We start from the raw sequence: 26,536 nt of genomic DNA on the forward strand, positions 1-26,536 counted from the left end.
TTAATCACTTACGATTTTAAATTTTATAATATTAATTCTATAAATTTTTAAATGTTATAGTTTTATAGTGTGATCATTTTTATTGGGTAATAGGTGTATATTTAATATGTTAAATTAAAACTTACGATTTTAAAGTAATTAATTCGAGAAATAGGTTAATTATATGAATTCATCTCATGGTGAGACGGTCTTATGAACGACCAGTCGTATTGGTTTTTATATTTTTATTTATGCATAACTTAATATATAAATGATCAAAATAACGAATTAAATTCCATAAAAAGTCAAATGTAATAAGTATTAGAACGAAAGAAGTACTTCCTCTGTTCCATATTAGTTGCACCAAATCAAATTTTACACTATTCATCATCCTATGGTAATAATTTTACATATTTCGATTATTAATATAGTCATGTGGGAACTTGTTTTATTCGTCTAGTCACATATTTTCATAATAGTAAATTTTTATAATTTTTAATTATATATAACTCTAGATATAAACGATCTGACAGACGCATTGAATTGCGCAAAAATGTGTTTGATGAAAGTATTTTGGAACGGAGGAAGTACTTCCTACTACCCATCTAAATTTTGCAATATTTTGTCACAAATATCTTGATTTTTGGATGTGTTTGTTGGATGACTTTTTTGTTTGATATTTTTATTGGCGGTGTTTAATTTTTAGCTTTTTACTTTTTGGTTATACTAGATTAGCCAAAAATATTATTAGTTGAATGGATTTTATCTTTGAAGTCATTTGAAAAGTTGATTTTTACCCGAAACAAAAAACGACTAAAGAAAGCTCTTTCATTGGTTTTTATTAACTCAATTGTCAATGATAAACAATTAACAATCAATAATTAGTTTTTTAATTACTCTTGTGTAAGATCGTTTCTCGATAAGATGACTTTAACATAAGGAATTTATATTCTCATAATATAAATTCAATTAGATTATTCAACTCATGCATAATATGCGTCTCACAATGATTATTCAATAATTAGAGTGTCTCATAGAATAATTTTGTGAATTCTTTACCAAACACTTCTATTAAATGTTTGGGTTAAACAATTTGCTAAAATAGTTAGCTTAATTACAAACCAATATTTTAGTTGTGAAAGTCCCGTATAGATTTTTTTTTTAAGGATAAGTCTTGTAGACTAGTCTACACAATTTTAGTGTGGACCAACTTAATAATAACATGTATTTCTCAATTATTATATACTTGATACTTTTCAATTAAAAATACTTATTTCCTCTGTTTCGTTATACTTGCTACATTTGACCTTTTTACGCAATCTAATGTTACTTTAATCATTTATATATTGAAATATGCACATTAAAAATTATATAAAGTTAATTTTATAAAAAATATGTGATTAAACAATTCAAACAAGATCACACTCAGTGGCGGACCGCGGACTTAGGACTCAAACTCAGTGAGAGCACAATCAATAAAATAATTATATAATAAAAAAATCATTACTACAAAAAAAATTAATACTTTCAATTCAATCCTATAAGTGAATATTTTATATTCTATTTCGAAAAACTTTCATATCTTAAAACACACAAATAATAAAAATCATTAGGAACACTATAAAATACCTCCTTTTCAATAATTTAAACAAATATCAAACAATTAATGAAGAACATATAAAACTCAGTGGTGGTTAGCGTTTGGTTTATACCCTAATATTTAATAATTGATGGATCAACTCAAACTAGCGAACTGACTTTGTGAATGATGCAGTGGTGGTTTGCATCAAGTAGTCGTTATATACATTTGATTTCATAGTTCATTATTAAGATATTTGTCTCAGCTGGTAGTGAGTGCAAGCCATTGCACAGAAAGGCGCATAGAACATATTTTCGAATCCTCTAGGCAACATCCAAATGCTATATTTTAATTGTTTTTTTTTAAATGTCAGTGACCACACTTGCGGACACCGGAGTCTACTAGGTTCACCCTTGATCTCACTTGCCTATATTGTTTCTTACATAGTATAAGTCGTAATATATAGATTAAGTTTGAACAATAAATAGTGTCAATAACCGTAAGTTCATAATGTAGCGAGTATTTTTTAAAAAGAAGAAAGTACAATTTTTTTTTCAAGGTTAATCCAAACTAAAATATTAAGAGAAATTTCACATGGTAGTATCCAGTTTATGCACAAACTAATTGCCGTAGTATTTTCCGTTAAGTTCTTTTAAATTTCGTTTAATTCATCATTTTGTAAGTCTTTTCCACGTGGTAGCATCCAGTTTTTGTTTAACAATTTTAACGTTTAATTCACCAATTTAATGTTTAATTCACCGTTTAATTCATTAACGCCCATAAATGTTGTAATAATTTTGTTTCCATTCAAATTGTTGGCATTATAGAGTTTAAAAGGTAAGTAGCCAAGCACTAATAATTAAATAATTCAAACGGTGTATTTCATAAGGTCAAAAGGTGCCTTTCAATAGTTCAAAAGATGTCTTCCAAGCACTAATACATATTTACTTAATTAGCATTATAAAGTTCAAAAATTGCACTTCCAGCACTAGTACATATGTTCAAAGTTCAAAACTACTATTATCAAAGTTCAAAGTTACATATCTAGCACTAAGACGTATTTACATAACTATATTTACTATTTAGGATGCTTTTGAAGATGACAGCGTAGAAATTATCCTTTTACCCTTCTTTTGCTTAGCCGTCAATCCACCCTTGCAAGTAGGGCTGGCAAAAGCTGACCCGACCTGCTAACCTGATCTGAAACCGACCCGAAATTAGCGGGTTTGGGTTTAGATTTTTGACCCAATTAATTAAATGGGTCAACCCGACCTGATCTGTTTATTAAATGGGTTAGGTTCATGTTGAATAATTAAACCCGAAAAAAACCTGTTTAATCCATTTATTAAATGGGTCAATCAGGTCAGGTCGACTCATATTTGACCCATTTGTTAACCCATTGAAAATTTTTTAAAAAGTCATAAAGAAATAAAGAATAAAGATAATTGCAATTGGGACCAGTAATGTATTGTGCCATTGTGGTATTACTGGTATATAAGTCATATGACCCGTCTAGACTCTGGTACATCAAAAACCCTAAAAACTGCGGCGCCTTCTTCCTCAATTCCTCTCCACTCTCCAGTCTCCTGCTTCTCTGTGCAACTTTGGAGTGCGCCTTATTCCTTCCCTCTTCTCTGTGGCGGCACCAAGGTAAGAATTATTTCTTTGTTTTCCCATCTTTCTAATTTTTTTTTGATCGATTTTTTCTGATTTGGATTGTGTTCGTTTTTTTCGATTCTTCATAATAATTTGGTTCGTGTTTGTGTTATTTAGGGTTCGATTTTTTCGAATTTGTTGGAGTTTCATTTTTACTAAATTGGTAATTTGCATCTTGTTTTCTATTTCATTTTTATCGATTTTTTCGATTTTTTCGATTTTTCTGTTTGTGTTATGTTTACTCCATTTTTCTTTATGTTTTGCAAGATTCATATTTTCTGTTTCATTTTCTGGGCTTGTTGCTTCATCGATTTTTATTTTACTGTAATCTTTGTGTAATCTGTGTTAATATTGTGTTGATTTTGATTTTGTTTTACTAAACTGGTAATATTTTCTGTTTTGATTTTGATTTTACTCCATTTTTCTTTATTTACTCCATTTTTTTGGTTTTCTGACCCAATTTTGATTTTGATGTATAATTTACTGGTATATCAAAAACCCTAAAAATCTAAAACCTAAAAACTGCGGCGCCTTCCTCAAATCCTCTCCACTCTCCAGTCTCCTGCTTGCTGCTTCTCTGTGTGACTTCGGAGTGCGCCTTCTCCTTCCTCTTCTCTGTGGCGGCACCAAGGTAAGAATTATTGATTTATTTCTTTGTTTCCCATTTTTCTGATTTTTTTTTGATCGATTTTTTCTGATTTGGATTGTGTTCGATTTTTCTGATTTTTCAGTTCAATCTTCCTGATCTTCAATTCAAGCTTGTACTGTGTTTGATTTTCAACTCCATTAATGGATGAAAGTATGTTTACTGTGTTCCATTAATGGATGAAGCTTGTAATGTTTTACAGTGTTAGCCATAAATTAGTTTTTATGTTGTAATTTTGTAATATTGTAATTTTGTAATATTGTAATTTTTGGGTCAAATGGGTCAAATGACCTGAATTATATGGGTTCAATGACCTGAAAAAAAAAAGCAGGTTAAATGGGTCATTAGCAGGTTGACCCGACCTGCAACAGATCAGGTCGGGGTTTCAATTTTTGACCCATTTAATTAAATGGGTCAGGTTCAGGTCAAGGGTCTATTAACCCATTTATATATGACCCGAACCTGAAAACGACCCAACCCGACCTGTTTGACACCCCTACTTGCAAGTCTTCACATTGTGTCCAAACTCCTTGCATCTACTACACTTCACAGTCTTAGACCATTTCCCCTTTCGTTCTTCGTCTGCATCCCTCTTTCTATTCTTTGTAGGTCTTTCATTGTTCTCTTCATCACTGGTGGCTTAATTAGTGGGAACTGCATTTCTGGCCAATTCTCAGGGTCTGGAATAGATCTAATAGTGCTTGCATATGCTTGCTTGTACATTTTGCAACTGTACCAATCATTGCAAAACCTTATGGGATCTTGGCTTGAATATAGAATGGCCCTCACAGCATGCTTGCAAGGGATCCCAGTGAGTTGCCATGCGTTGCACATGCATGTTATAACACCCGAATTTCCTCCCTTCCTTCACGATTCTGGTTTTACACATGTTCTGTCATTTAAGCTCACAGACAAGGTGGACTTACCATCTTTAATCTCATAAATCCATCACCAAAATTGAAAGCCTTACATGTTCTTGAGTCTGAAATCAAGGACTTCACTCTCTTCACTATATTAGGACAGAAATCAGTGTCTATCCAGTTTTCACTCTTCTCCTTTCTTGTGGCCATCCTTACCATAGTTACCCTCCTTATACCTATCACACAAATGCACCTTATTCAACTTCATGGATTTCAAGTTCTAAAGCAAAAAATTTATGATTTACAACAAAAAAGTTTAAAGCATAGATTACCCTCAAGTAGTGTTAAAACAGACTTGCACCTATCAACTCCAAGAGTTGCATTGAAGCTCTCAACAAAGTTCGTTTTGTTCTCGTCACAACAAACATTAGGGTCAAATGCATACTTTCTCCATCTTGATTGATCTCCAATATCTGCAAGCCACTACCTTGCCGTAGGGTTCGAGTCATCAATGGCTTCCATAGCTTTCTTCAACTTGAATAGAGAAGTAGCATTTGCTGCCCTCCAAAATAGTGCATACATCAACGACTCTGGATATTTTTTCTTCCAGATTGAAGATAAATGCTTGCAGCAATATCTCCTCCCAACAGTTGGCCATAACTTATTTAAGGCTATCTCAATTCCCTACACAAGTAATTTATGAGCATAATTATGTATAAACAAGTGCTAAAATTATAAATGAATAACTGACCTTTTGTCTATCAGATATGATGGTCCAATCATCACCTCTACCACATGTTTAGGCATTCTGCAATTTTAAAATGGAAATTGTAAGAAAATAGGGAAAAGAAAAAAAAATCCCTAATCCATTACCAAAAACCCTAATTTATTATCAACCGATCAACAACTTTGAGGGAATTTTGCTAGTATTATTGAACTCAAACAATCAACAAATCAACATTTCAAAAACCCCCGATCCAAAAGCCCTAATTTATTATTGAATTCAAACAATCAATAAACCAACATTTCAAAAATTCCCTAATCTATTACCAAAAGCCCTAATTTAATATTGAATTCAACCAAGAAATAAATGAACACTTCAAAAATGCCATATTTTTTGAATTCATGAAGGAATTCGAACAACATAAACTGCAAGAAACACACCAAAATCGCATAAGGGGACTGAGAATCGAAACAAACAAAGAATCAAACATAAACCCTAAATTTCACTATTGTTCAAAAGAAACAGAGAATCGATCGGCATAAACCCTAAATTTCGCCATACCTGTGCAGTTTCTTCGAAGGAGAATCGCCTGAGAATCGATTGCGGGAAGGGGCTACTGTTTGAAAGCTTTGAGTATTATGGCTACTGAGAATGGGAGTGAAAATCACATAAGGGACTGAGAATCAAAGCATAAGGGGCTGTTGTTTGAAAGCTAACAGTGAAAGTAACATTTTTGTGTGTTTAAAGCTACAGGAAATTTAAATGCAAATGTTGAATGCTACCATGTGGAATTTTCTTAAAAAAGTGTTATCATTGGCATTTCATGAAAACTGGATGCTACCATGTGGAATTTTCCAAATATTAAGCAACTAGCTGTGAGTAAGAATTTTATTTGCACACATAAAAGCATGTACATAAAATCTCGAGGTTAAATAAAAAATGTTAGTACTATTCTCCATTGTCAATGTTCAATTTAGCCTTTTGAACTGAAGCGTGGATAATAGCTAAAAAGGAAAATTCTTATTATTGGTTTCACCATCCACAATCAACATGCCTACCACAAAACATCTAGTATATAGGATGATAATAAATAAATAAATCTACACAAGATATAATAGAAAATATAATTGCATATCATTTTAATCTCAACATATCAATCAAGATAACTCTATTGATATGATGATTATCATGGAAATATAATTCTTTTATCTTGTAACTATTTACAAATAATATTACATATCATCTTTATTTTTAATATTTATATTATTCTATGTGATATTTTAGATATTTCTTTTCTAGTATAAATACAATGTAATGTTATGATTAATATTAGCAATAATTTTAAATACTTCCTAAACTCTCATAAACTCTCTTCAAGATATACTAGAGCTTGGCATTCAATCAACATAGCTAACCATCTAACAAACTAACAAATTTCCCTAAAAAACTATGTTAAGGTGGCACATAACGTTAATCAACATGATGTGGCAATCTCCTAACTTGAAAACATGTGTTGCAGTACATAGAAATATATGTCAACAGCGATCTACTTTCCGTAAGTAATACTTCCTCCATTCTAGAAAGCAATTTCTTTGACTATCGTTGATGTGCAAATTTTATTTAACCGCAAGCACACGGTGTACGTATAGTCGCGGGTCGAACACAAGGAAGTTAGGACAAGAAACTTGCTAGTTTCGATTAATTATATTGCTCAAAGAGAAAAATGTTTGTTTGGTTGTTTAACTAACACACTACAAATGCAATAAGAAATATAGATTAAACTATATGATGAAGAGATCTAGGGTGTCGGGAATCCCCTAAAGTCTTTTATGATCAAATTATCATTCGTGTCTATGAGATGTCGGATAAATTACGTGGTTAAACATGATCTTGTTGATCTCAAACTCTTGCTCTATTGATTAACTATTAGATTTAGACCCTACTAATTCAATTCTCACACGCTAGTTTTATTGAACGAATTAATAAGAATTTAACTAAAATTTACCCTAAAGCAAAGTCGATCCCAATCTCACACGCTAGTTCTATTGACTAATCGGACAAAGCGTATTTAATTTAGGGTTATTAGCACAATTTAACCACTTTAATCCTAATTTCATAGACACTTTCAATAATCAAATCATACTTAACTTATAGGTTCAAACCCTAATCCTAGAAAATGGATCAACTCGCTAATCATGGTAAAAGCAATAAACACAAACCCTAAGATGATACTGGACATGGATAAAAATGAAATTAAAGACAAATTCAAGAGAAGCAATAATTAAATATCAAGAACACAACAATTAATTCAAAGAACAATAAATGAAGAACAAACTAGTTTTTATTAAAGAATGATTAATAACAATAATTAAAGTTAACTAAAGGAAGATTAAAACTAATACAAGGAATTAAGACAAAGAAAATTAAATACTAAGAAAACATACAATGCTCAAAGGAAGATTAATGGTAGACTTAATGAAAAACTAAATTAAAAGATGAAATTAAGAGTAAACTAATGGAAAATGAGTAAAATAAAGTCAAGGGAAGGAAGAAAGAGAGAGGGAGAAAAAGCCCTAATTAGTTTTTTATGTCTTATTTATACTAATAAGGACTTAACCCTAAAAGCTAATTCAAAGATCAAAGGGATGAAAATCCCGTGCAGCAAAATAGAGGCTCAAAGCCGAGTTGGCTGCACCAAAAACAATATGAAAGCCGAGTCGGCGTTTTGTGCTGAAAAATTGCAGCAACTTCAAACGGTCGTCATTTCTTGCTCGGTTGTCAGAATTGGACATATAATATACCGTGGAAAGCTCTTGAAGTCTAGTTTCCAATACCGTAAACCTTGCGTTAATATGATCTTCCTATCAAAGTTATGACCAAAAGAGTAGACATGTATCAAATTTCACCTTAAAACTTTTGCATTATAAACACTCTTCTACCCTTTTGCTCATTTTCTTTGTAGAACATCTTCAACCGAGCTAAATTCCCCTTAGTAAACTCCGTCATTATTAAAATCATAAGAATTATGCTCAAAACCATTCAAAATCAACATGAATAACCAAAATGAGTAATATAGCATAAATCTTCAATATAAGCACGAAATTAGTAACAACGAACATTATTAAGGAGTATAAAATGATATAAATAAGTGCAAATAATTGCACTTATCAATCGTGCACTATTTATCAGCAAAATTTAACTCTTATATTGTCGTTTATCTATAAGTTAAAACATAATCATATGTGATCTTATTTGATTCGTCTCGATCTAAAATATATTAATTTGTAGTTTCCACAATCTTTTGATAAACATAAATAGAGATATTAACAATTAAAAACGATTAAACTTGTGCATTGGAAATGTGAAAAGTCAAATGGTGAAGATTTAAAGAACGAAGTAGTATGAATTATTTTTTTGCTCAATTTATATTGATTAGAAAAACTACAATATATAACCATAAGAGGGCCTTGATACATGCCTAAGATCAAGCAATTACTATAACTAACAGACAAGTTACTAAAATTAAGATAACACAATGGAATATACCATAGAGAATATTGAATATAATCCTAACAAAATAAGTACATGATAATGAGAATAATACTAAGATAAGAAACAAATCTTTACTTAAAATGCCCCTGCAAGATGAACGCTCGAAGAGAAAGTTCAATCTTGAACATCATTAATCACATATAATAGTCGAAGTTATCAAGCTTGATGTATTCATTTGATTGAAAAGAGGAGATATTTGTAGAGGTTTAGATGAAAGAGGAGAGGTTATAATTATCTATAATTTTTAAAGAGAAACAAGTGCAAAAAATTATACACTAGAATAATTATAAAAATCATATGCAATAAGTGAGGAGAAAACACTAAGTAGAGAACATGTTGGTGATGGTGAGATATAGATATAAAAGTCGGATTATTATAGTAAAAGATAAACTTCTTACCAACTCAGAGAAGATTTGTGAGCCGAAAATATGGGTAGACGAGGAAATTAAGATTAGGTGAAGTTGAGAAAATGTTGAAGGGAAGTGGTGATGTAGTTATTTGATTGAAATGGTCAACGAATCTAGATAAGGAAGAATGAAATTAAAAAGCACAAGATAAAAAGAAGAGATGCTTTAAAATTCAAAATATTAGGGGTGGGATAGAGTTGCTTGAGTATTTGTTGATCAAAGAGAATTGGTATAGAAAATTGATGTCATTGCTAGGATGAATCAACTCTTGATACCATGTAAAAGAATATGAATAATTATTTTGTTCAATATACATTGATTAGAAAGACTACAACATATAACCACAATCCACAAGATGGCCTTGATACATGCCTAAGATCAAGTAATTACTATAACTAAAATACAAGTTACTAAAATTAGGATAGCACAATGGAATATCCCATAGAAATTATAAAATATAATCCTAACTAAATAAGTACATGATAATGAGAATAATACTAAAGATATGAAACAGATTTTTACTTAACATTTTCTTACTCCCTCTATTTGAGAGTTAATGTCTTATTTGCTTTTTGAATACTGTTCACATTTAATTCTTAATTTGTATTTATTTTTAAATTTATAAGTTCAAATATAGGCAATTAGGATCTTATTTGATTTGTCTTATTGTGATTGAATGTTATTAATATGAATTTTTATAATTTTTAATTATGCATAATTAGTTTTTATTATGAATTGTATTAGTGCATTCATAAACATACAAGAAGTAAATGAGACATTTACTCTGAATTAAATTACAAACTTTTTAAGCACATTTTAACCATTAATTTTTGTTAGTATGCTTTGTTATGCTAAAGCTTATACAAAGAAGATATTTATTCATGATGAATAAAACAAGAATTGAGACATAGATATGGCTTATAACGATCTAATTAACTTTATCCAAAGAATTAAAGATCATCAATTCATGACTATCAAAATTGAGATAAGTTTATGAGTAATATTAAAATTAGTGAGTGAAGTCAACATAGTAAAAGAAATTACGATATTTCATTTATGAAATAATTAAAATTTATTACAAAAGCTTGATACATAATTATAAATCTTTTTGTAAATGCTTAAGAAAAATAAATATCATGAGTACAACAAAAATGCAATAAATAAACAAAATGAAGATATCATGCAGTGCCAAACATCTTCTTCATCCTCATTACCTCTTCATGACTAAGAAGTGTAATTTGCTCCACAATTTGAGCAGGCAAATTTCCAGCAAATAAGGCAGGAGTAGTAAGTTGTAATCCGGGGTTACCACCATTCAAACTAACATATGCAGTAGCTAAAGTTTTACCAATATTGATTTGAAAATGAAGCATAGCTTGTGGAAATATCATAACATCTCCGACTTCAAGTCTTTTATAGTGTGCTTTATTATTTGTATCGATAAAGCCAGCAATAATTGTACCTTTTACTAAAATAATAATTTCTGATGTTCGGTGAGAATGAACCGGAATAACACCACCCACACCAATATCTAACCTTGCCATAGAGATCCCTAAACCATTTAAAGCCGGAAATTGGTCTACAAATCCTAGAGTGACATTGTTTTTGAAAATGCTAGTAGTGGGTTTTTCACCACGGAAACCAGTATAAACAAAGTCATCAGTTGTGACCGTAGAAGGATCCTTGCATACGTATCCTTCGGGTCCCCTTGGTAAGCTAAGGTCGCCCACACAAAAATCAAGCTCAATGGCATTGGCTAGAGTTACAAAGAGGGTAATGAAGATGGAAAGGAATGCAAGTTTGTTCATCTTGTCAGAGACTAAGAGCTAGCTTGGTTTGTAATTATTTGTAAGGAAGATATAGTTGTAGAAGGCTTAGTTATAGTTTGGGATGTTATGTCTTGCCTTTGGATATTCCTATTTATAGTAGTAGTTAGTATTTCACAAACCAAGTGATCAACTTACTAATACACTACTTCACAATAATGTAGTCAACTTTTTCTCTCGTTGACTCTGACATTCTATTTTTTATTTTTTTATTTTATGGCTTTGAAAGATGAAGTATTTCGGTTGACAGTTGACTAGCCATCTCTCTTACTTAATTTATTTAATTTTTTATTTTTATTCATCCTAATAAATTTACTTTATTTTTGTTTTAACATGACTACCATTTTTGATCTTTATATTTCTCTAATTTCTAATAAATACTTTAGTATTTCAATTTATTACGTTTAATTTCTTAATCTCAATGTTCAAGTTAAACAGGGCAAAAACAGCAAATTTAATGGAACAATAATAAATAGTTGCAAGTTTGCAACGAGATTTTTTGCTGCTAAAATCTCTCTTTCAATAGAATCTTTCTCAGGCCGAAAAACTCTTTGGCTACATTCTCTATATGGAAATGGGTTGTCGTCTTTCTCATTTCCTCCCAAACCCTAATCATAATTTTACGAGTAGGATACAATGATGAAGATAATGTTTTCCCTAAATGTCAAAGATTTGAACTAGAAAGTCGTATTACTACAATTATATAATATAATATTAAGTAAGATCCTAGTTATGCCAGACTGTTAATCAACTAGTCACCATAGTCAACTCAAAACTAGCAAGCCTCTTGATTACGGTTATAGCATGACTCTCGAATCTCGAATCTCGATCATTATTAGATAATTTCAAAAAAATTTCTATATTTTTTTAAATGTTCTTATTTCCTCCGTTCAATCATACTTACTATATATTTTTTTTACACTATCCAATGAGTTATTTTAATCATTTATATATTTAACTATGCAAATCTAAAAATTTCCAAAAGTTTATATTACAAAATTATACGATTAGACGATTCAGACAAGATTCCACTTGACTATATCTTTTTCCACATATTAACCGCAATATATAAAATAAGCTTAGACAATAAATAGTGTTAAAAACCATAATATAGCTAATAGTTCAGAGCAGTGGAAGGATTTTTTTCAGCTCTGAAAAATGGCAACGTTTTTATATTTTAACTAGCCTTTTGGTGTTGATGGATGTTCACGTTGATGAATGTTGCGGTCTGTAGTGATGGACTTCGTTGCTGAGTAATCTGTTGATGTTGCACTGATGTTGTTGTTGCTATTGGTATAGATTTTTTGTATAGATGATGCTGGTTAACAAAAGAACATGTTAAAAATAAAATAAAAAATTATAATATATCATTTGTTGTTTTTAACAATTAAAAAAAAGTTTTAAAAGGAAAAATATTACCATTGATTGGTTGGCTCCTATGAACAACTATACTCTGAATTTTTTTTCACCTTTTAAAAATTATAACTTTATTTTTCTTTGTTCGTTCTTACTATCAGTAACAAAATTATGATAAATTTTAACTTGTAAAATATTATTTTCTTGTTTGCTGTTACTAACAATGAATAAATCCTTACTTTAAGCTCAGACTTAGAGCCACTTATTTTAGGAATTAATTTATGATCAAACTTATTTTAAATTTTTTTATTAAAAAAAACTTGTTCAATTCAATTTTCTACACGTGTCTCGAAATTAAACTAAATCTAGAAGGCCAACATTGAGGCCCAACCCAAGATGCGCTGACAGTATGTAACTGGACTACCTGTGACATATCTTTGTTCAATGATGCCTTACCTCCAGCGAATTTTAGAAAAAGTTGAGCGAAAAAATAAATTAAGCAAATTAGTGAAATTCTAAACTTTTCTCAAAAATAAGCGTCCAAACTCCAAAGCTGTGCTTTGGAGCTGTTCGCAGTTACTAACTGCGAACAGCTATAGAAGACAAAAGAGCTGTTCGCAGTTAGTAACTGCGAACAGTTCAAAAAACACAAAATAGCTGTTCGCAGTTAGACTGCGAACAGCAAAAAGACAAAATAGCTGTTCGCAGTTACTAACTGCGAACAGAAAAAAAAAAAAAAAAAAAAATTTTTTCTGTTCGCAGTTAGTAACTGCGAACAGCTATTTTGTCTTTTTTTGACCTGTTCGCAGTTAGTAACTGCGAACAGCTTCAAAGCACAGTTTTGGGGTTTGGACGCTTACTTTTGGGAAAAGTTTAGAATTTCGCTTATTTGCTTAATTTTTTTTATTTTTTCGCTCAACTTTTTCTAAAATTCACCTCCAGCATAGTCCATTTATAGCTTTGGGAAGCCCAACAAACCAATCCGAAATGGGTCCCATGATGATTGAGATACTTGGCTGTTTGACAATGGGCTTTTCTGTATTTGGTTTTTAATGTTTAGTTAATTAAACAGTTATTCTCCTATGAAACGGTCTTAGTTGTGTAATTGGCCCAGATTCAATAATTTATTTAAATATTCTGATATACTAGTTTTAAGATTTAAAAAGACCATTTCAAGACTTAAAAATTCAATTTTAAGATTTAAAATGTCAATTTCAAAGTTTTTAATATCAACTTTAATGTTTGAGTCATCCTATTTTAATATTGAAATAAGAATTTAATGTCCAGCAATTAGTCTTTTAAGTCTCAAAATTAGTTTTTTAAATATTGAAATTGACTTTTTAAGTCTTTAAATTGGTCTTTTAACTCTTAAAATTGACATTTTATTTGTGAAATTGGTAAAAAAAAATATATACAATTGGGCTGGCCCAATAAGACATGTCTCACAAGTAAGACGGTCTCACCCAAGTTTTTGTGTTAGTTAAATAGGTAAAAGAAAATTTACAAAATGGTTGAAAAGCGGGCTATATTACTCAAATTATAAAGTTATTATGGAAGTTTCTTCTATTAATTTTTGGCTTTTTTGACATACTTTTTTCTCTAATAAAGAACAAACAACTAACAAATATAATTCATAACAGCTGGCATAAAATAGCCGACTTTTCAACCAACACTTATAAGTTTCAACTGAACATATCAGACAACAATTTAAACCAACAGCTTCAACAAATAATTTCAACTAACAACGTTAGCCACACAAGCCCACTATGAACATTGCTTTGATTTGCCCGATTGCAAATCCCAAATATAGAGATGCCATTAGAGTTGAGAAAATTTGAAATGATTAAGACAAATTAACAATAAAATAAACGAAATAAGATAAGTTTCAACTTATTTCCAAAAGTAAGTGTACAATTCTCAAACCTGTAGTTTGGGACTGTTCACAGTTAGTAACTACGAACAGTTCAAAAAAAAACAAACTAGTTGTTCCCAATTAGTAACTAGGAACAACTTTGACTTTTTACTAATTGCGAACAGCATGCTCCACAAATACGCACAGGTCAAAAAAAAGTGAAGTAGCTGTTCGCAGTTAGTAACTGCGAACAGGTCAAAAAAACCGGGAACAATTAGTTTTTTTTTTTTGACCTGTAACTGCGAACAGCTCAAACTACAGATTTAGGAATTACACGCTTATTTTTGGAAATAAGTTGAGACTTATGTTATTTCGTTCATTTTGTTGATAATTTATCTTATTTATTTTAAATTTTCTAGATTTGAAGATTTCAATATTACTCGCTTTCTATTTGTTGCTACAATTTTAAGTGTGCATGTCTAGGGGCGGAGCTAAGTATATTCTTAGGGGCAATGAGCCCTACTCTATGTGTTTCACCGAAAAATATCAGCTTAACGAACACTTAAATCAAACAAGAATTATATCAATCCTATTTATACAAATACTCCTTTTAAGTGTTTGAATGCCCTATTTTCTCACACAACCTCTTCAATCGAATCAAGTGATCCTCTCATTCTCTTAAATACAAAACAATCTTGCATTCTCTAATAAAATCAATTCAATTATGTTGTCTCAGTAAATATAACAAAAAGTAAAATGGAGTAATAAGTTGAATAAGAGGGAATATTTATTAATGTAACATAATGAAATACATGACAAAATATTTCCACAAAACACTCTCAAAATCAAAATTAAAAGATTTAATTTTCTAAAAAAGATAAGAAAAGTTCATCTCTTACCTTATAAGCAGCAAACAATTATTCTTTAATCTTATTTTCAGTTTTATTTTACATTTTACTTTAGTTTTATTTCCACCCTAATTAAATATATAAATATAACATAAATTTTCAAACTATCACTAATCATACATATTATTTCATACTTTAATATTGACCGACCACCGACTCAAAAGGCGTAAAAACACTACAAATATATTAAAAAGTAGATACACATACGCTAATGCATACACTAAAACAAGAAGAGACAAAAACGAAGTGCAACAAACACATTAAACATTTAACTAATCATTTTGTCTACAACTAATAGTTCACTAAATACACTTCCTCTAATGGCACTTCATCATTCCTAGCTTGATTAAACTGATATGATCAATACACAACAAATTAATTAGCAGTAATAAAAGTGGGATTAACTTTAATTACGGAGTATATGACATTTATCAACTTAATTAATTCTACCAAACTATTTGTCCATGCACTCTCAGAAAATGGGATTGGAGAGAACATAACATCACCATAACCATTACCCACTAATTTTTGTTCATTTTAAACTTGTAGCGCAGACATAAATAATATTATGGTCCCATTTTAAATAATTTGTATTTATATTTGATAATGAGATTTCAACTTTTATTCCAAAGCAACGATTAAGTGCAAAGTGACTTGTACTTTTGCTAATCATGAAATGCCAAATTAAAGTGGATTTCTTTAAGCATTATGGCCACTAATACTTGTGGGTTTAGTGTAGCTTCTTTTTCCCATAGCTCATGAGTCATGAGTACATGGCTAGTTTAACAATACCATTGATAGTGTTTCCAAAATACATAACATATTTTGAGGTCTCAACCATTAGCTTAAACTTTTGATTGAATAGGTTCCTTGACATGGTATCAGAAGTCAACGTGACAAGAGGTTAGGGGTTCGAATCTCAACCACCCCTCATTTAAAGTGGAATATTCACCAACTATGCACATCTACACTTTTAACCCAATGGGCTCTCATGTAAGAGGACGTGCCTTAACCATTAACTTAAACTTTTAATTGAGTAGGTTTCCTTGACAGATTGATTTATATTAGGTATTTAAAGATGTATTAGGTATTTCATTTTGAGACTAGGATTTTTAAATTATGGGTGTAATATTGAAAAGTAGTGGGGATATTTTTAAAGAGGAGGTGTGTATCTCCAATTTTTTTACTGGTATAAAATTTATATATATCAACCACTAGGGTATAGAGATCATTTGCGGTCATATCATATTTGCTTCTTGCCAAATACTCCCCCGTATTCATCACAAGTATTTTATTTGCTATTTAATATACTTATTTAATTCTTAATATCTCTAATCGTGCATAATTAAAAATTATGAAAAGTTGATATAAATAATCCTTGCATTGAGACGAATCAAAAATTCCACTTAACTATATTTTAACTTATAGAAAAATAATAAAATACAAATAAAAAGTAAAAGTTAAACAGTGCCAAAAAGCAAATAAAACACTTATGAAGAATAAAAGGGAGTATTTTTTACCGTTTCTTCGGGCCTGATATTATTGTTTTACAAAATTCATGTCTACCATTAATTTTACACTCGAAGGAATTGATCTTACTTATTTACTAATTTATTTTCATGATATCATTATCACAGTCTATTCTGACATCTTTTTCCGGTCAATAATCAACAAACTTATATCTAAATTGGACCTCTAACATATTTCCTTGGTATTGTTGTTTCTCAAATATAATCTATATTATTCTTTTTTCACAAGACGTATGCTCCTGAGATATTGTAACCTGCTAGCATGTTAGAATATAAATTTTGTTTGAACACCCCTATATGGAAATATTTTTCTGTGAATAATATAATTTTTTATTGATTTTCCTACAATAATATTAATTATCGATTAATCATGAATAATACCAATTTAAAGGAATTTTTTCCTTGAAAATCCCTAACATGTTAAAAATCAAACTATAGGTGATTATAAGACAATAAAAGTTAGTAAATTAGTTAATAAACTAAAGTTGATATTATTCTAGGAAAATACCCCAAAGTTGATATTATTCATGGTTAATCAATAGTTGGTATTATTATAAAAAAATAATAAAAAAAATGTATTATTAACAGTAATTTTTCAAATACTTCAATAAATGACCATTGAATCTACTCTTTTATGGTGATCCTACACTATATCGTCATTTAGTAGGGGCACTTCAATATATATGCTGCTGATGTGATAGTGATACAACATATCCTCTATTCATGCATGCTCCGAGGATTGATCATATGATTTCTCTCGATCACATTCATAGATATTTCAAAATTTCTTTGGATTACCACATCCATCTTTCTAAATGCTCTCCTACTTATTTCCATATTCATGGATGCATCAAAGAATGATCCTATGTTATATATCCATCTCAATACGATTATGCCTTGGCTATTATGTTTATCTTTGGTGACAATCCTATTTTTTAATCATCTAAACGAGAACCTACTTTATTCAAGTTCTGTGTTGAAATTGAATACAGGGGTGTTTCTGATGTTATATTTGAATGTTGTCGCCTACGTAATTTGTTGCTTGAACTTCAATGTCTAATCACTAAAGTCATTATTGTATATTGTGATAATATTAGTGTCATATATTTATCTGAAAATTATATTCATTATCAAGCGCACTAAGCATATTAAGATGAACATATAACATTATACTTGAAAAGGTTCAAAATGCAAAAAGATCGTGCTTTTTATATTACTTCTTGATATCATATTGCAGAAATTTTTACTAAGAGTCTTCAGTGCATTTTTTTTGATGATTTTAAAAACAGTCTCTACATTACCTCTCAATCTATTTCGATTGCGGGGATGTAATAGAATTTAAAATTATATGTAAATATTATTTTTAATGCTTTTAAGCCATTCATTTAGTATATATATTAATATATTCAGTTAATGAATGAGAAAAACCTACCACAAATGATTCTAATATTTCAAAAGCATAAACTTACTCCTAAGAGTGACAATTGTAAAAGACCACTTTTTGGTGAGACGACTTGAAAATAAGAAGTCCATATACTAATAATTGTATTAGTTGGTCTATTTCATCCATGTATAAAAAATGTCTTACAATGAGACCATCTCACACAAAAATTTGTGTACTGCTAATAGTTATTAGGATTGAAGTACTTAAACTTTAGATAAAAGTTGATCTAACCTTATGTATATGGTCAAAACACAATCTCTAAACTAATCCTCATACCTGAATCCTAACGTAAAATAAGGCTAAAGCTGATAATAAAAAGGAAACCGAATAATTTCACTTATTGATCATATGTTGTGAATAATTCCTGCTATTGATTATTTCTAAATAATTTAACCTTTATATAATTTTTGCTGATAGCACTCCTTGTCACATATTAACCGACTACTGTAGGTACCTACTAGTCGTTACACTCACTTTTTCTTCCTCGTTATGTTTTTTTGTTGGTCTACTCATATTCATCTTTGGTGATAGCTACGTAAAGTAGTTGATTAAAATGAGGGAAGGGGTACCGGTAACAAAAAATACACAAAGGTTAGATTATTTAGAAATAATAAATAGTAGAGAATATTTACACCAAATAAACAATAGGCGAGATTATTCGGAACGATTTTTCCTAATAAAAAGATTGACTTAATTTTAAAGTTGCAGCCACTATATTGGACCTAAATGGGTGGGCCAAGGCCCAATAGGTGGGATTGAGGACAAATGGTGCCACCCTTGGCAAAATAACATAACCCTGAATGACTAATCAAAAATGAAACAAATAAGTGTAGGGCCAATTAATACAGTTATAAGGAAAGGAAATGGAATAACTACAAAATTAAATTAAATGGAGCTACCAACAACCAAGCTAATCATTGTCACTTTGCACAAGCATAAATGTACATTACACTTTAGTTCATCACTTTGCACAAACTTTGTTCCTTTGATGTGTGCCTTCCATTTTGTCTCTTCTGTCATTCATATCATTAATCCCCCTCCCCCTAAATATTATATAAATAAATAAATAAATATATACTGAAAAAAATATCAATGCTTCTTGGGTGCCTTTGCCAATATGTGATAGGGACTATACATGCACGCACAATACATGTATATAGATATAAACTACTCTATCCTTTTAATTAGAACCAAAGAAAAAAAATATAGTGTTTTAACAAAAATATAAACACTTGATAATAAATAAAAAGAGGATAGATGATTAATAAAAGAAATTATTAGAGTGTTATTTAAAAAATAAAAATAATGTAAAATAGGTAGATTGAACCAAAATAATAAATATTATTAAATAATTAGAATAGACCGTATATATTTTTTTACATCTTAGTGCTTAGTGCTTGGAGATTATTCCATGCATTAGTAACTATTTATGAAGTAATTTTGATCAGACCAAATTGTTGATATATTAAGGGGCCTAAGTATATAAAACTAGTTTAACCAAGAAATTCTAAAATCATCTAAATCGAAATGAATTTAAATTATAGTCAAAATTATATTTAACAAATGTATTTGAAATTTTTTTATAATTATCTCTTTTGGGAAAAAAAACTAAGTATGGGTTACTCTATATATTTGTCCAGTAAGTCTCCAATAACATTATAATACAAATTTATTAATCCATAAAAAAAATAGTTTAAATTATAGTTTGGTCCCTTAACCTTAAATTGCAAATGTGTTACTTTAACCATTGAGTTGTAGTAATTTTTGCTATATTTTTACACTCTTTAAACTATATATCATGTTTTAATAAGGGGGACCAAAGCGAAAAATATAAAGGATCGCATTTTCGACAAAGGGGGTCGGACCTCTCCCTTCCCCATATAGCTTCGCTTATTGGGGTCAGATAGACCCTAAAAATAAAAGCCCTGTCATTACAGAGCCATCTTTAAAATTTTGGGGTCATGTGCAGAACTTAAGTTTTGCGCTTTATTTATATAATAAATATATTTATTTTATTAATAAACTTAATATATTATTTTATTAACTTTTTCGTATATGGGAGAAAAAAATATGTTGTGCGGTCAATCATCTTACACACCCTTAAAGACCCCCTACCCATCAAAAGAAAAAAGAGGTGACTGGTACCGAGCACGCTTAATAAAGCTAATGTAGTGAGCTCAATTTATGATATTCCCTAACAATCATAGATAATCTATGTGTTATTATCACCAACGTTTTTGTTTAATGGAGATAAAAAGATGAAGATAACTGGTAGAGGTGTTTGATAAATATAGATGGGCTTAATGGATAGAGGGGCAATAAATAAGGTAATTGGGTATCAATGATAGGTATCGGCAAATCTGTACTTTAGATAAGTTTTATATATATATCCGCACGTTCTATGGTGAGATCATTGTTAATGGCTTATATCACAATAACTGGAATTAAGTTGAGTTATCGGCTGTGATTGAACTGCCATTATGAGGGGCTGGATGTCATCTAATATCTAATATGGATCAAGTGTGATATAAAATAGATAGTTGTTAAAGCCTCAATTTCTTATTCACGTATGAATTGTCTAACAATGTTGAAAAATAAATCTTCTATAACTAATTGATTTTAAGATAAAATCTCATTGGAATTAAGTAGTCAATTATCATCTTGCACGAGCCTTGTTGTGTACAAGTCCAATGACAAATTTATCATGGTATCAAAACCGACGGATTCCGATCAATTAGAAACAAAAAATCTTAGCTTAACTTTACGGAAAAAAACAACGTGCTAATTCAAAAGATTGAAAAAAAGCTCATTCCCCATATTTCATCCAAACAATATACACAAATTTTTAAATAAGGTGGTCTCATCAAAAAAATCTCAGTTTAATATGCATTTATAAAACTTAGCTAAAAAAATATATATAATAGCCTAATAGGGATAGTAAACTTCATTCACACATTTCTCTATTCCACTAATAATTTATCTTATTCACACAATACTCAAGTAATATTTACATGAAGTATAAAAGAGTTGCAAAATAAAATATAGAGGGTGTGGCAAATTAGTTTATTGAAAATTTTAGCTTATTTTGATATAAATAGAGGGTTGAATGGTCAAACCAGTTAATGTTAATGTTTAATGAACTAGCTGGTTGAAACAGCTGTTTTTAATTAAGCTACTCATAACAGCAGGTTTAAAATCAATAGGTCAAATCTACCACTATAATCAGCTATCAGCTATCAACTATCAATTGTTTGTCAAACAACTTCATAACACAACCAAGTAACATTTAGAAGGGAAAAAATAGATTGAAAAAATTATGTGAAGTCAACATCCATTGATTGTGTGGGTTCCTAAATTGATCAAATCCAGTAAATATAAGAGTACTATTTTCCATCATGATATTGTGTCCTTAGTCGATGAAAATAGACAAATTAAAAGAAATACATTACTTGAAAGAGAAATGCAATGAAAATAAGAAGACCCCACAAAAAGAACATTTATGCCTTTTGTGTGCACAAATGCCTTGACCATTGCTATCTCTCACCTCTTTCTCTTTTAAGACATCCTAAACTTAACAACGATTACCCAAATCGTGCTTCATATTCAATCACCGTCACCATAAAACATGATTGATAAATAATCCAAATTAATATCTCTTTTTTTAATTATTATTATACGATAGAATAATGAAAAAGATAATGAAAAAGAAAAATTAAGAATAACTCATAATTATCTTAGTAGAAAAAAATAATACTTATTACAACTAAAACAATATTTTCAACTATTATCTAATATTTAAACATCGATCATTAGACAACAATGTCTACCCTTGTCCCACGCAATACTAAATATTACATATATTATACTAAATATTACATGTTTGCTAACTTAAAACAATAATAAAATTTGCTACGATAATACAATCAGTATATATTTAAAAAAATTAATCATCTTTTGTCCACCACAATTAATAATCAAAAACATTAAAATCTTGTAATATTCATTCACAAATTGAATAAGATAAAGTTAATTTATCATTCAAATGATGTAATTTGTTTTGGCAAAGGTAGCAACTTCCAAGTTCAATTTAGAAGTTCATATTTGCATAAAAAAATTATTTTTAATGAATATAATCGTAATTTAATAATATTTATCATTTAAAGAAAAAAACAGAAATGTTAATTTAAAAATAATAAGTCTCAATGACATTATTTGTCCATTGATTTAACAATGTTAGAAAACTAAAAAGTTAAACAATGAAATTAATTAACACTAAACTAACTAAAACTCTAAAACTCTCGAGGATCAACAAAAATAGTTTCACCAGGCGGTGACTTAGTCCAGTCACCCACACTTCCATCACTATAATCTTCACCAAGTCTTTTTATACACCATAGATCCTCAGCGCACGATAACTTTTTCCAGTGTGGAATTCCTAACTTAAGCGGATCTCTTGACCCCACTTCAGTAGCTACCACACTACACCCTTTTTCTTGTGCCAAATTATGTGCAAACCCACATAAACCTTTCATAAATTTTACTGCTTTTGGGCCTTCACCTCCAAGCCCATACAAAAAAAGAAGCCCGAAAGGTTTAAATACTTCAGGAAATGATGGGATTTTAAGAAAGGGTAAAACCCGATCCACGACCCGACTCGTTTTAGCTAATCCTTTACCCACCCGAGAAGCGCCCCGTACTTCCAACCTCCATGCATCACTACAATTCCAAACACTGAGGATTGCCCATGATTCGGGCGGGTTTGATAAAAACGTAACCGCCCCGGGCCATGACTTTAGCACGTGAGACTCACGTGGGACTGCAATAAACGTGCCAAGACTTAAACGATTATGCAATATACAGTCGATGTCACGTGGAAAAAATTCCATAGTGGAGAATTTGTTACGGTAGAGGGCTTCAGCATCAGTTGCAGGAACCCGAATGATGTTGACCCGACTTGAAAGTTTAGCCCGGTGGACAAAAACGGGCTGGACTAATATTGATGGGGTACGAAACTTAGAGTAACCACACTTGTGATTGAACAAAGAAATTGATGGTTGGTTTTCACTTTCGGTTGCTAAGTAAGAATATTCAGCTCCGTTTTGACAAAACCAATCTTCAATCTTGTCAACTAATTTTAACGCTATTCCCATTCTCCTGCATATTAATAAATCAAATGAGACATTTCTAATCAATTACCGTAATTTGTAAATAAAAAGTAACAAAAACAAAGCAAATATCAATAAACTAAACAAAACAAAAAAATAAATTAAAATCCTAAAAGTACCGTCCTATTACAGTTATTTACTTGGATTATCTCATTAATAAACTACTAAAATTAGTATAATAAAGTTAAAATCTTAATTTCGAAAAAATAAATAAATGGGTACGAACCTGTGGGAAGGGGAAACGCGGAGGCCTAAGATATAGGCAAGTTTGGTGAAAATAGGGAGAGGTTTAGAAGGGTCATAAAGAGTTGATTTGGAAGGTCGTGGATACTTTTGACCACAAGTAACGGTTTTTATACATCCTCTAATCATTCCCACAATTTCTCTTTTTTCCTTTTCACCTTCTTCTCCTTCTTCCACTACTTCGGCAACCTGAAAAATAATTATTCACATCAAAATGTCAATATAATAGTATTTAAATTTTATTTTCACAATGTGTAAATAATTGCGGTTCTTAAAAATTCTAATTTTTAGGGTCTAAAAATCAATTTTCATGTATAAGATTAATAATATTTATTGCCTTATATTTTTTTAAAAAAAATCTATGATCATTCAACTAGCTTCCTAGATAGAACAAGATTCTTGTGTGTGTACTGTGGACCGACTTTGTCAAAACAATTTTTATACTCTTTGGAAAAATAAATAACACCCATATGTAAGGATATACGGATAATGATAGTAGTATAAAATCAAAAAATTGTCTTAATTTTTTACGTGTCCTTTTCATTTTTTTTTGTTCCATTTTCTTATTTGTTAGGTTCTTTTTATAATATTTTGTCCTTTAATAATAATTTAACAAATAATAAAACACTTTATATTGGTCGTAAAATCATTAAAAAGGACAAAATCATTAAAATAAATGAATACTTCATTAAACATTAGGTTTAAAATTTCAAAAAGATTTAAATTAAGTGGAATAGAAGAATATATAACATTTTGTACAATATTGATGCAAAATAAATGAAGATAAAATAAGTACAATATAGTTAACCAAACATGAAAAATTGTGGGTTAGAGGTCACAAGGAATGAGCTGCAAACCCACCACGTACGAGAAGATAATCAAGAAGATTGGTGTTCACCACTTACCAGCATGAGAAAAGCAGGAGAATGGCGTATGCGGCAAAGTGGGTCCCCCAAAAGATCAGTGAACAGGGAGACTTTACAACTGGGTCCCACTTCACATCTCCTCTCAACTTGTTCTACTTCTTTACTATCTCTTTCTTTTTCATACTCTCTCACTACCACCATCACTTTCTTCTTCACTCCCATTTTTCTTCTTTCTTTATTCTACTACTTAGATTATTTGTTTGTTCGTATCATGCTTGCTGTATATGCCTATTTATAGAAAACACAAATATACTCTATTTTTGAGATATTTAATTATGAAAATATAAAAAGATTTGCAGCTTTTTCAAGGAGGCGCCGCTTATATGAAACAAAGATATGGAAAACTGATAACGTGTATTCTAAGAAAGCCTTCCTATTAGCGATTATATATGAATATAATATAATATTATATTATATGAATATATGGGAGGAGGAACGATTATAAGAACAAAGGAAAAACTAAGTTTGGTATATGAGTAGTTATAAAAGGGAAGAGGAAGGAAAGCCGTTAAGTATTGTAACGATGAAAATTATTGGAATAAATTTTGGGAATTAGTAATTAGTAATGATTTTTAATTAATGGAAGGTGGATGTATTTATGGCTTGATTGCCTTCGTGATCATCATTTCACATATGAAAGAATCCAATTCATTCTCTTGGTTTTCCCAATTTAACTACCCAACTCTTCTATTCCTACTTTTTACTTTTTTTTTTATTTTTTATTTTATAACTAAATAAATATATATGTGTTTGTTGATTTTTTAATATTGTTTCTTATCTCGTATAATTAAGATATTTTTGTTCTGAATAGTTGATATTGATATTAATGTTTATTTATTGTATTCTTAATGTTTATTTACATTGTCTTTAATTTTTATTTACAATTTTCTTAATGTCTACTTTTAATATCTTAAATGTCTACTTATATTATTCTTAATACCTAATTACAATATATTAAAAAATATATAATGAGTCGGTCCAATTAGAGATGGTCTCTCACAGGAATTTATGAACTTTGTAAATATTGTCTTTATGAAACAAATTATTTGTTTAGATTTTATTAATTTGTAATTAGGAAAGTAAATATTTTCTTATAATTAAGTCTCCATATTTTAGCTTGTAAATAATCATACTATATATTGAATGAAAGAAATATTTGAGACAGGTAATTCTTTTTTATAGAAAATTAATTCGAATTTTAAATTTGAAATTTTAAATCTAAACTTATATTTAATAATTTTGAAGTGATTACATAGAAATATTGATTACATTTTTTAACATAGTGTGATTAAAAAATGACTAATTCTAAATTATATGAAATCCACTACAAAATATATTATTATATTATAAAGCATACAGCATTATTGAAGTATTAAACATGGTTACATGGGTTAAGAATTGGGTTTAAAAGGTAAGGGTAGTTGCAAATTGGATTTTGTGACTTTTGTCTCATTTAAAAAACAAAAACAAATTTTAAAATGAGATGGTTTGATGGTGAGATTATCTTTGTTGGATTTGCTTATATACACTTAGTCTATTAAAGTGATTTCTAACACTTTTAAAATGATCAATTAGAAAATAGATTAATAATATGGGTCCGTCTTATAATGAGACGGTTTCATACAAAACGAGCAGACAAATTCTAGTATGAGACGGACTCACCGTGAGACGTGCCCATACTTGAGTTTAATACCCCGATAATAGAAATATTTAGCATAATGGACCTCTTGTATGAATTAGTCTTATGGTGAGATCATCTCATACAAGAAGGGTTGTAATCAAATTTATAATTTCACATTTATAGCCTAGAGTAAAAAAATTCAAATCTAATTTATATGTCGCTATATTTTTCTTAGTAAAAAAAATACTTGTATTAAAGCAAAA

The 26,536-nt window shown here is 29.8% G+C and overlaps 2 protein-coding genes across 2 annotated transcripts; both read right to left on the minus strand.

Moving 5' to 3' along the window:
• Window positions 1–10,419: 10,419 nt before the first annotated feature.
• LOC130820848 (auxin-binding protein ABP19b-like) lies at window positions 10,420–11,313 on the minus strand. The gene has a single exon (XM_057686388.1). It carries the CDS (start codon window positions 11,209–11,211, stop codon window positions 10,582–10,584), a length of 630 nt encoding a protein of 209 aa, XP_057542371.1. The 5' UTR covers window positions 11,212–11,313; the 3' UTR covers window positions 10,420–10,581.
• Window positions 11,314–22,607: 11,294 nt separating this feature from the next.
• LOC130820916 (probable N-acetyltransferase HLS1) lies at window positions 22,608–25,242 on the minus strand. Its single transcript, XM_057686464.1, has 3 exons — window positions 24,632–25,242; window positions 23,710–23,915; window positions 22,608–23,472 (listed from the first exon to the last, which is right to left on the minus strand). The coding sequence occupies exons 1-3, from the start codon at window positions 24,812–24,814 to the stop codon at window positions 22,608–22,610; spliced, it is 1,254 nt and encodes a 417-aa protein (XP_057542447.1). The 5' UTR covers window positions 24,815–25,242.
• Window positions 25,243–26,536: the final 1,294 nt, after the last annotated feature.

Source organism: Amaranthus tricolor, chromosome 8 (genome assembly GCF_026212465.1).
Source record: "Amaranthus tricolor cultivar Red isolate AtriRed21 chromosome 8, ASM2621246v1, whole genome shotgun sequence".
Lineage (NCBI taxonomy): Eukaryota > Viridiplantae > Streptophyta > Magnoliopsida > Caryophyllales > Amaranthaceae > Amaranthus > Amaranthus tricolor.

What these genes read in the sequence shown, in the direction of transcription:
- LOC130820848 (XM_057686388.1), bottom strand. Translation starts at nt 11,211, where the DNA reads ATGAACAAACTTGCATTCCTTTCCATCTTCATTACCCTCTTTGTAACT.
- LOC130820916 (XM_057686464.1), bottom strand. Translation starts at nt 24,814, where the DNA reads ATGGGAGTGAAGAAGAAAGTGATGGTGGTAGTGAGAGAGTATGAAAAA. An exon ending in CTCCTGCTTTTCTCATGCTG is followed by an intron (nt 23,916 to 24,631) that starts GTAAGTGGTGAA and finishes ATTATTTTTCAG; the next exon opens with GTTGCCGAAGTAGTGGAAGA. An exon ending in CGCGTTTCCCCTTCCCACAG is followed by an intron (nt 23,473 to 23,709) that starts GTTCGTACCCAT and finishes ATTAATATGCAG; the next exon opens with GAGAATGGGAATAGCGTTAA.